At 47.2% G+C, this 11,852-nt stretch overlaps 1 protein-coding gene across 1 annotated transcript; it reads left to right on the top strand.

Moving 5' to 3' along the window:
- Window positions 1-1,250: 1,250 nt before the first annotated feature.
- Window positions 1,251-4,907, top strand: COX20 (cytochrome c oxidase assembly factor COX20). The gene is made up of 4 exons (XM_074579957.1): window positions 1,251-1,570; window positions 3,600-3,714; window positions 3,856-3,919; window positions 4,514-4,907. The coding sequence occupies exons 1-4, from the start codon at window positions 1,538-1,540 to the stop codon at window positions 4,653-4,655; spliced, it is 354 nt and encodes a 117-aa protein (XP_074436058.1). The 5' UTR covers window positions 1,251-1,537; the 3' UTR covers window positions 4,656-4,907.
- Window positions 4,908-11,852: the final 6,945 nt, after the last annotated feature.

Genomic DNA, 11,852 nt, shown 5'->3' with positions numbered 1-11,852 from the left:
TTTATTTAGCATAGGATTAAAAAAAACCAACCAACCAACCAACTATAATATTTAGCAAGGTCTGAAGATATTTCATTCCTCCCGGGAAACCAACGTGTTTCAAGAAACATTATTTTTTAAATCAAAGAGCAATACTCCACATTTCTCATCCTGGTTATACTTCATTGCTAAAATGGAAAAGGTCCTAAATTGAACCTACCCTGTAATTCACTACGTATCAGGCACAGACTTGTTTTCTCAGAGCAAAATGCATTTTTACAGTCTCTTGCAGAACTATGAAACTCTGACCCACGTTACTTAGCACTATTGACCTCTTCAGATATTAGTACAGGTACAACTACATCTCTAAGGCATCATTTCTAGCACGTCCACCTGATTTAGCGGAAGACATCCCCCTGCTGCATCCACTATGTTTTGCCCGATTTAGTTGTAAAATGTCCCACCCAAGACCATTTCCACTTCTTGGGAAACAACTCTTCCTCAGCCTTCTTCCCCTGCCACCAGGGTACTTCCCTCCCGCTTGTACGTCACCTTTTCCTCATCCCACCCCAGCACTCTGGCTTCCTCCCTGCCCAGGCTGAAAACCCCTCCCTGCATCCGTGATGCCAATCATAGAATCGTCTAGGTTGGAAGGGACCCTCAAAATCATGATGTCCGCGTCGTTCAGGCTACCTGCACCCCGTGAGGGGTCCCACAACCTCCTTCTCCCACTAGGCGCTACCCACGGAGGGTGTTTACGTCTCCTCGTCCTGTTACTACCCTTTTAGCTTTTAATAGCTCTGACAAGCTGGGACCTAGGCCCTCAGGCGGCCGGGCTGCGGCAGGGCCTCTCACCGAGGACTTGCGGTGCCGCACCGGGCCGCCAGCTGCTTTGGAACCCGTCCTCAACGACCTCTCCTGCGGCCGCGGCCCACAGCGCGATGGGGAAGCACATGGCGGACGTGCGCCACCCTCCCCACACAGGAAGGGCCCGAGGAGGACGCGGAGCTGCCGCTCTCGCAGCACCGAGCCGGTAACCCCGGCAGCGGAGGGGCGGCAGGGGGCGGCCCTGCCCCGCCCGCAGCCTGCGCAGCGCCGGGACCGCGGGGCGCTGCCCGCACTCGCCGCCGCGCGCCACAGCCGCCGGCCCGCCCGCCACAACCGTTGCCGCCCGCGCCCGGCGAAGGCGCGCGCCCCGAGCACAACGGAACGGGGCGGGGCGGGCATGAGCGCGAGCACCGCGCTCGCCCCCTCCCCCTCCCCTTCCCCCTCGTGCGTGCGTGCGTGCGTGCGTGCGTGCATGCGCGGGCGCGCGCCCCACGCCGTGACCCATTTCACCGAACAAAGGATTTTGCTGGAATCTCAGCGCGAGACCTAAAATGGCGCCGGCGCGCTCGGCCGCCCCCCCCGCCTTTCTCCCCCGCGAGCACCATAGAGATGGGGCGGGCCGGGGCGGATAGAGCGGCCCCTCCCCCTGCCTTCTCTAGGCGGCCGTAGTCCGGCCTCGCTGGTGTGCGGGGAGGGGGGGCGGGCAGCCGGGAAAGGCGCTTGTCACATCATGGCGGGCGAGGGCGACTCTGAGCCGAGCAAGGTAATGGAGGATGGGCGGGCGGTGAGGGGCCCTTCCCGCCCCGGAGCCTCCCCCCTCGGCCCGGCTTGTGGCGGGCGGCTGAGGGAGCCGTGGTCCCGCCTCACGTCGCCTCGGCCGGGCCGGGACCCCGATCCCCGCAGAGGCAGGAGGCGGAGGTGCGCGGAGCCTGTCAGGCGTTGTGAGCGTTCCCGCCCGCCCCGCTGAAGCGCAGCCGGGAGGCGGAGGAGGATGAGGAAGGCTCCCCGCGCCCCCGAAAGGCGAGGGGGAGCCCACGGCCGGGGAGAGGAGAGGGCGTCGCAGAGCAGCGCTGATCCCCCGCCGGTTTTGCTCCAGAGGAAATAATGGGGGAACAATACACGGAAAGCGACGGCGGAGCTGAGGCTCTGCGGGGCCGGGGCCGGGGCCGGGGAGGAAGGGGGTGGGTTGCGCTTGTTTTTCCACGGAGCCCGCCACGGGGCTTTCTCTCCGCGGGTGAAACGCTGTCGTGACACTTGAGCCTTCGTAACGCAGCGGTTAGCAGTGGCTGGAGTCGCAACAAGGGATGTCAAGTATGGCAGCAGGTGAAATACTATTTTGAAAGGATGCATCATGCTGCACGGACGTAGCAGGGGTGCCTTCTTAGCCAACAACAGCAAGATATCGAGTGACTTCTTCCATGCGAGAGTATTTGAAATTACTCATTAGGGGACTAGACCAACATAGACCAAATCTTTTTGTCTCGTTTGTAGACAGGGGTTGTGTGGAAACAGCTAATGGTCGTCCACAGGGAATGTAAATGAAATTATTGATGGGGATTTCCATACTTGCATACAAATCCAGCTGTTGTCAGATGCTTGCCATCCCTCCTGCCCCAGTCAGACGTTGTTTCACAATGTCTTGTCTCAGAGTTGTCAGCCCTCCACCCGTAGTTGACTGTAGTACTCCCATCTTCAAATTCTACTTTGTCCAAGTAGAATAGCTTTACAAAAAAATTAAAACCATTTAAAAATTATCTTTCAAGATTTCAGTTGATATAGTTGCACATGTGGTATTTAATGGTCTAAGGATTTAAACACAGTAGAATGAGGACAAATTCTTACACCATCCCTAACAAAAGAATTAATAGCAGAAAGATGTGCAGACGTTACTATAGTGCAGCCACCTTAACTCTGACCCAAGTCGTCTTGAGGCGTATTTGTGTGTGGTTTCCCACTCCTGCCTAAGGTGCCAATGTGCATATGCAGGGATGTTCGTCAGGTGGGAAATACAAATTGTATTCGTTAGAAGACCTGGGTTATGCAGAAGCCAGTGTAGGCATCTCTGAAATGAAAAACATATTTGTCAGTTCACAGTTGGGTTTATGAATGCCACGTGTAATTACCATTTGAAAATTAAATAGAAAACTGGTAGGTATAAACTGGAGTAGGTTATAGATGTGAGACAGAGTATGAAGTAGTTTGGATAACTTGTACCAGTAGGTTAGTTTAAAAACTTCTGTGTTGTATATAGAAGAATTTCTGTGCACAGGCCCTGGCTATACATGCGATTAGGTTAAATATCACTGGTTTATAAATGTTTTAAATGCTCATTATGAGGTTCTCTACTACATGTAGTAGTGAACCAGTAATTTCCCCAGTAATTTCACTTTTTTTTAAGCACGTTTGCCTTTTCAGATATTAAAATTACATGGCACAACTCACTGCATAATTGATTGTAACCCTGCCTGTGTGTTGTGATGTATGTTGATTTCGAACAGAGATCCTGGATTCTTAAGGGTTTTCTCCCGTCCTTTTTGGGGGAGTGTAAAGAAAAAAAATGAAGTAGTTCTTTTATAAGATTCAATAGAAAGGATGGATCGGCAGGTTTGTACAGAATAATGTTGCCTAAATCAATAGTTGACTTTTCCGAAACTATTCCTGATACAGCTGTGCATGTTCAGTTCTGCCCCGATATAGAGTTTGTATGTTCACTTTTTGCTCAGTTGGCATCATAGAGTTCTACAAAAGTAATTTTTTTAAATTTATGGTGTGGTTTGTTTTTTTTTTTGCAGTCCTTTAAACTCCTAGGATTTCTTGATGTTAAAAGTGTCCCATGTTCACGAGAATCAGTGCTCTATGGCTCCGTGGGATCTTTAGTTGTGGGTCTTGGACATTTTTTAGCAACTAGTAAGTACTTTTGCCTTCTGGGTTTTATATATTTATTTGCAAGGAAAAATTAATTCCTATTTGCTGTTAGGTTTTATTAATAATGGGAAGTCATATGAGGTTTTTTCTCTAATTTTTTGAGGATTTTTGTTTTTCTTTCAGGTAGAGTTAGACGATCTTGTGACTTTGCAGTCGGTGGTTTTATTTGCACAATGTTAGGATACTGGTATGTAAAACACTTCTTGAATTTTGACAGACCGATGTTGACTGCTTTGTACAACATGATCCCCATGTGACCTTTCACACTGTTTCTGAAACTCCATAAAAAAACTTGCCTAGCAAAGTGTCCTCTTCCTTCTCCCCAAAATACTTATTTTTTTAAAGGAAAAGAGTTTCAGGCCTTTGAATTTTTATGTTGATTTTTTTTTTAAAAAAACTTGCCATTGTTTCTTGAATCAAAAGAGAGCAAACCACCCAGTTATTTTGGTCTTTCTTAATTCTTTGTTTTTTCCTTCACATATGCTATCCTTCTGTCCTAATTATAAAGGCAGCAGACTAAATGGTCATGAAATTAAGATCCAAATTACAGAAATCAGCATTTTCCATTGGACTTGTATATCCTGCTCCTCAGTGGCTGCTTAATGTTTGCCTTAAAGAAATAGCAGTTACTCTGGTATATTCGTTATACATCATTTCATAATGAATTTTACTAGCATTATTATATGCGGTTTCAACTTTTCAACTGGTTGAATAACTCTGATTTGATACTGTCACTCATATAAAGCAGGGAATCTTGTTTTCTTTTCATCCCCTCCCCTAGGTTTTACTGCAGGTACAATTTGGCCCAACACAGGATCCGTCAAAGGATGCTTAAAGAAGGAATGAGAAACAAAATTTTATTTGAAGGCAGTTCTCTTGATCCAGAAAGAAAACAAACTGGCAATGAAGGAAGCAATTCATAGTCTGCGATAGAGGAATCCGTGGTCTAATACAGCTCTGGGAGAAGGTGGTCCAAAAATGGCAGTCTTTCCTGTAAATGTGTGAGGTGCCTAAAACTGACAAATCATGCTGGTTTTCCTAGCAAATCCGAGCAAGAAATTCACAGTGAATCTTTCAAGTCAGCGTACAAGCCTTTCTTTGTTTTGTGTATGTATGTATGTATATGACTATGTACACAGTTAAGAATGACCACCTAATAAACATCTGGGAACTGATGTGTTCTGCTAGAGGGTCTCAGAGGATTAATGGCAGTGTTTCGGGGCTGCTTGGACTTCCATTATAAACAGAATGGTTCATTTTAGCAAATTATAATTATGTCTCATTTAAATACAGGAAAATATTTTCATTAGCTGTTCTCTGAGTAAGTGTATCCTTCAGTGCTACTGTTAATTGTGCTTTTGTGAAACGGCAATATTTTAACAGTAGGTGAAGGCTTTGCTTGTGCAAGGTGGGTGATATCAGTAGCCTTTGTAAGATTTCAGCTGCAGAATAACTTCACATAATTTATATATACAGTGTGAAGTTGAAGGATTTCTGGTTTTGTTCTGTGTGAAACTAAATAAAATCACACTTCAGAAGCAGTCTAAGCTATGTAACTACTCTTTTTACTTGATTAATCTTTTTACTTGATTTACTTCTATTTAAGACACTTCCTTACAATTGCTGGAATAATAATTTACGTTATTTGTAAATAGTGATGGTCAGTAGTTTGGGTTCTTGTATATTTCACTGTATGTTTTCAGTTGAATGAAATAACACTATATAATTTCAAGGAAACCATCTTATTTGGAGATACAGCGTTTAGGGCTAATTGCATATTGGTAAAAAGATGAGTGATGGCATAGTATTCCGTGCTTGCTTCTCTCTACACCAGTGAGACAATGTATTTACTTTTTTCGCAGAATTATTTATAGTATATTAAGCTATAAGCACTTTTTGGTCTGAAGGCATTCACTGAGCAAAAATAGTCCTGTACTTACCCCACCCTGTACTTAGTCTGAGAGAGTTTGCAATCGGTTAACTCAAGTAGGTTTGGGGAGGTTTGAGAATCCAGATGTGAACAGCAGCATTGCTCTACTTATTTAATTTGGAAATATGCATGAGAGCACTAAACGAACATGCTATTTACACTAAGATAATTCAACTTCTACCCTCTGTGGATTAGCCTCTTAGAAGAAGAAAACAAACCTGTATACTCTGTTTCCTTTTTTTCTTCTAGTCCTCTTTCTTCTGGAGGAAACAATGAAGATAAATTTTATGGAGGACATTGAGTTCAACAGTTTAATATAAAAAGTCTCCAGAAAACTTGAGTTAGCGCGATGAAACGCTTCCTGTCCTCACTGCAAAATCTAAACTCAGAAGTTAACTGGTAGCGAACTCTTCATTCTGAAAAGTATTTCCTCTGGTTCTGTGCTGGGGGGGAGGAAGGCTCCTTCCCTTTGGATGGGGTGGGAGCTGTTGCCTCCTAAAGCCCTTGGAGCGCTAGTGGGAAACTGAGTGAGCCATGAGCGGGGAATTAGCAAGCTCCTATTTTAATACATGGTTGAGTTCTTTCCTATCTGACCTAAGAAAAGGAGCTGCAGCCTAAGCAGGGGGTCTTTTGGCTGCGAGGTCATAGTTCAGCCGGGGAGTTAGGAAACAAAAGCATGCGGGTGAAAATTTACTCTTTGTCAGAGTAAAAGAAGAGAAAGAGGAGAATGCTGGTTTGTACCGATAGGAAAGAAGTTAGTGTGCACGTAGTGGCATCCTTCAAAGTGCACAAGTACTGTGACCACGTGTATAAAAAAGCAGAAGCATCACAATGCCGTGTAAATTAAAAAATTGGGGAAAAACTGCAACATTAGATCCTCTTCAGTGTTAATTGGTGTTGGTTTAAGCTGCTGCATTTAAGGCTATTAGCTCAATAGCAGTTTAACCACAGTATTAGCAATTCTGGCCAATAACGGTGAATTCCTGGAGGTACCTGCGCTGCGGAGATAACTGATCTAATACTTCTGCCTCACTGTGCAAAATGTAAAACGAGTGTGCCAGATGTTAACAGGAAAATGGGGAGAGAGGCGATGCGCAGGCAGTCTGGCCGACAACGTTCGGGCTTCCTTACCCAGTAAAAGTTGAGGCGGAATGGAGCCAACCGACAGTCGGAGCTTTTGCAGAGTGGGGCCGGGGGGATGAGCCAAGGAAGCTGTGAGCAGGACTCGGTTGGTGTTAAAGACGGGGGCCTGCAGTAGCAGAGGGAAGAATGCTCAGGGTTAAACATGCAGGAGGCGAGGCGGGGGAAAGTCCAACGTAATTCCTCAAAGCACCGGCTACGGCTGCTCCTGTGCCAGCTGTGGAAAAATGGATTGAAAGTGACTGACGGGTTACAAACCCCTGTTGGAAGGGTGAGGGACAGGACAAAACCCCAGAATCTCAAGGCTGTTAGTTGTCATAAATTAGGATACATTCACGAGGAACGAAAAATTGTAGTAACTTAGTAGAAGAAACGGTAACATTTGAAAACAATTTCCTAACTATTTTTTAAATTAGTGAGCTGTAACCCTATTAATCCGAATTTTTTTAATGTAAGTCATTGGTGGAAATGCATAGCATGCATCGGTGTTTTACTGTTGGACTTGATATCTTTAAGTATTGCTGCTAATGTGATAGTTCTTGCTTTATCGAGGTTCAAAACATTCCTCCAATTAAAACCTACCGGACAGATACTAGAAAGGAAGAGAAATAGTAATTTTGAAGGTGTTTGGTTTCCAGCCCTCTGACTGAGCCTTAGAAAGGAGAGAATGAACGTTGTATAGCAACTTTAAACTATGAAGTTGCTAAAATCTTGTTTATTTTACTGACAGTTAGTTACTTGGTCATGGAGCGGTGACTGCCCAGCACACTTAGTTTTGATCCCTGAAGTTAAGTAAAATCCTCCCTTGAAGCATTCGAAAACGCCACCAAAATTAGTAGGTGGGTTTGTGGCCCCATTGGCTGCCCCGCACCTCGCTCGTGCCGCTCCCCGCAAGAGCGATAACTCTTGGGAAAAGGTGTTTGCCCACCAATTGCAACAGGCTCAAAACCCAAGAACTTTTTTTGACATTGACAGCAAGGGGCAATGGCAGCTCTCGTCCCAAACTCGTCATTTACCTCTTCACCCGAGCAGAGATTTTGGGGAGGTGTTGGCTCTTGCTGCATTTTTCAGGCTTCCCTGTGTGTGTCACCGCCCACCCCAAGTCCCCGAGCACTGCAAGGGAAGGGTCACCTTCTCTCATTAACAAATGAGCCTGGCTTTTGGTAGGGTGATTTTTGGGGGGTGGGGGGGAAGTAAGTCTGTTATTTCTGGTGCAAGCAACCCGGGTGACAATGAAGTACTGTGTGGACTCAGTTGTAATGAGCTCCCAAGTGAAAGGTTTTCCCCAGCTTAGCAGACTAATTCCCATCCTTCTCTCATTCCCATATCCAGGCGTTGAGCTCAGGAGCTCAGCGGTCACCAGGGAAAATTGTTTGGTTTCCTCCATTTAAAGTTTCAAACAAATACGTTGTTATTGCCTTGGGAAACTGATGGAAACAAAGGTTTTATGGCGTGTGCAGATCATCAAGAAGGTGATCCTTTAATGATTTATTTTTTAAATTGAAGAATCAAGAATTAATTAAATGTCAGAAGTGGAGCTGGAGACTCGAGGCCTTGGAACATCTATCCTTCTTACGCTTAAAATGAAAATACTACACGAAGCAAGGGTGGCTGCTAAACCTTCAAACAGGGGCGGAGGAGCAGGCTGATGAGAAGGCAGAGCCTCGGATGAGACAGTTTGAGGAAAACGCAGGCTTTTATTCACAGGAAGCAGCACCCTGACTAGGACTGTTGGTAAGCCCCCATGTTTTCACGGGCTCGTAGTCTGCCTGAGCGCCCTCCAGCAGCGGGTCTGCCTGTGCCTGCGGGGATGGATCGGTCACAGCATCCCTCTATCTGCTGCTTCCCAAGATTAAGAGCAGTTCATTCTGAGGAGGATATTTTAATCCTGCTGTCAGCTGCCGTGAGCAAGGCTGTGCCAGAGCCCTCAACTTTCCTGGACGTGCCAGGAGCCTGCTGGCAGTGCCTAAAATGTACCTTGGGGGCAGGCAATTCCCACTGCAGGGCTCTTTCTCTTTAGGTTGGCCACAGCTCCAGAAATACCCAGCCCATACACTCTGGTGGCGTATTTAATGGACCCAAACATTCCCCCTCTCTGTTGTCATGCGCTGGAGAGAAGGAAACGCGTGCTTCGCTTATTTTTTAAACTCCTTGGTTTTTTTGTCCAGTGCTGTTACAAAGGGCAGCAGGTGCGTGCTCAGCCAACGTGGCTTCTCTCCCCGGACAACAGATCCTCATCTTCCCTGTTGATGGCAAATGGCTTGTGATCGGCTCTGGTGACCACGGTGTGCATTTATCCATGAGACATCTTGACCTTCAAGCCTGTATATACGCGCATGACGGGATTTTGGAGTTCACCTACAAGCTTTACAACTCTGACTGATATTCATGCTTTCCATTGTCCAGGTCAAGAGTTCTTACCACTTTTAGCTTCTCCAGGTGGCCAAGGCCAGCGAGAAAGATCTTTCTCCACCACCTCATCACTGTGACACTGCAGAGATGCTGCGGAAAGGGAGAGAGAGATCCACCCAGCCCGTTTGCTCATGGCTTCTGTGCAAAATTCACAGTCAGGATGCCCTCAGTTCCCACCAACAGAACACTTGGGATATGTTACTTAAGTGATTAAAGGGAAGCTAACATCCCCTTCCCTGTCAGGAAACGTTCAGGCTCTGTCTGAGATGGTGGCAACATCGCTAAAGATGAAAAGCCAATAACTGATTTAATATTGGGCGGATACATTAGCACAAATGGCTGTTGCAGGGTTCCTTCATAGAGCAAATACAGAGCAAAAAAATTTCCAAAGGCCCATTCCTCAAAATAGAGGGGATGATACTCCATTCAGGCCCCCCAAAGAAATCTGGAACTACCAGTGATTATCACGTGCTGTGCTTATAATGGTTTCATCCAACATTGAAGCCCTCAAGGGTCACCTGAGGCAGCATTGTGAGGCCATGACAGAACTTGTTTGACTTGATCTCGTAGCTCTGATAATATCCAAGTGCCACATTCTTCAGTAACCACCTACTCAGACTCCCAGATGGATAAAAGGAGCTCATCCCTTTTTTCCTAAACCTCACAAAGTTCCCTTGAACCACTACTGTGGGGGCTTCTTACCCCCTCTAACAAGCACGACAGTCCTCTCCATCCCAAAAGCCGGTCACCATTCATTTCAACTCACCATTTTCTGCATCACCGTTCATCCTTCTTCTGGGGACACCATACCTCAGTTTGTACACCTCGGTCACCCACATGTGCACTCTCAACATCATCTAAGAGAGGCATCTCGAGAGCATCTGAGTGGGTCACAGAGTCACCACCAACCACACGGCCAACAAGCTGCTCCCGCAGAATAACGTTCCGTTCAAGTGGAGCACAGGCTGCCCCCCTGCACACACGCGTACCTGGACACACGCGTGCAGCCACGGTCCCCACACTTCAGGAACGCCCTGAGACACCACAAACCACAGCCCTGAATTAAATCGCAGACTTCTGGTATGGCAGCAAGCCTGACAAAATTCCGAGGCGTTCCATTGCTGAAACATCAGCAACACCGTCCATCTACTAGCGATGGATCCCAGTGGGATCCACTCGAATTAGGAGGCTTAAGATACAGGCACCATTCAAGGAGGACCCCACGCAGTGCCTCCCTTCCCCTGCCAGCCTTTCGGTTGCTTTCAGCAGTGTAATTTTCACTGGTTTGTTCTGGGACTGGAGAAGGGTACTTAAACTTGGTACTTGCTGGATAACACACCTTTCAAGGCAGTAAGTATCTATCAGAGGAAGATCGTTCCTGAAAACTTCTCTCCTCTTGGTTTTCTGCACTAGGATCTGCCGAAAAAAAACGTTGGGAGTCTCTCGTTTCTCTTCCCCGGCTGTTTCCTTAAAGGAAAAAAATAAAAAAGGCCTGGCCGGCTGCCAAGCCCTGGAGGCACATAAATATTCCGGGACTGTGCCAACGGGTCTGCCGAAGCAGTAGCAGCAGCCCCCTCCTGAGAATGTCCCGGAGCCACCGGGGAGATGTTGGCTATTTGGAAGTGCCCCCCGGCCTCTACCTTCTTCTCCATGGACAAGCAGACTGTGGAGTCCCCTCAACGCGGGGCAGGGCTGTGCTCAGCGTGCTGCCCTGCGGAGCGGGGCGCCGGATCACAGCGATTCCTGCCACCTCCTCCTTTCTTTCTGAGAAAGCAGCTCCTACCGCAGACACGTATGGGAGCCAGCCCGGCGGCTCCAGCGCTGGCAGCCAGCGCGGCCCTCGGTGGTGGCCCCCACTCCGCGCAGGAGACGCTTTCCTTCTCTTTGTGAAAAAGGGGCAGGCCGGTTCATACAAAAGGCGCGACTGAAGGAATGTCCTAGGTCGGGAAACCAAATGCGTTTCCTGACAGTTAAATGTTGCGTTCGCTGATAACGTAAGTACTGAAATAGTTCTCGCCACGCTATCACAGCCGCCTTCTCCGAGGTCTCTTAGGGCAAATAGGGAGAATACACAGGAAGTTTAATTTGCACGAGTAATTTACAACTAATGTTCCTTTTTGAGGTGTTTGGCTTACTATTTAACAGTTTAATAAATTATATTATTATTATTGTTATTAATTATTATTATTATTATTATTATTACAGCGTAGCTGCTTGCATCATGGAGCGGAGAGGAGAGGCTGGGAAGCAGCTAGCTGAGTAGCTGCCCTGCTGAAAAGGAAAGGACTTAACAGTGGACGCCAAGTTGACCGTGGGCCAAGAGAGCGTTCTCACTGCAAATAAGGCAAACCACGGCCTGAGCTCCATCAGGAAGTATGTGGTCAGCAAACCAAGGGACACACTTACCCACCGGGTACGTGACACGGCTGAGGCGGCAGGTCCAATATTGACGCCCAGCTTTGGGCCTCTCAGTCTACAAGGATGTCAGAAAACTGCAGAGGGTCCAGTGAAGGGCTCCTCAGGTGTTCAGGGAGGTCAAGAACACCCCTTCTGGAAAAACGGTGGAAGGAGTTGGACTTAGTCTGAGGAGGAGCAGGCTGTGGGGTGACCTAACAACCACCTAATATTATCTGCAGGA

Source organism: Larus michahellis, chromosome 3 (assembly GCF_964199755.1).
Source record: "Larus michahellis chromosome 3, bLarMic1.1, whole genome shotgun sequence".
Classification (NCBI taxonomy): domain Eukaryota; kingdom Metazoa; phylum Chordata; class Aves; order Charadriiformes; family Laridae; genus Larus; species Larus michahellis.
This window is presented reverse-complemented; position numbering and strand designations above follow the sequence as displayed.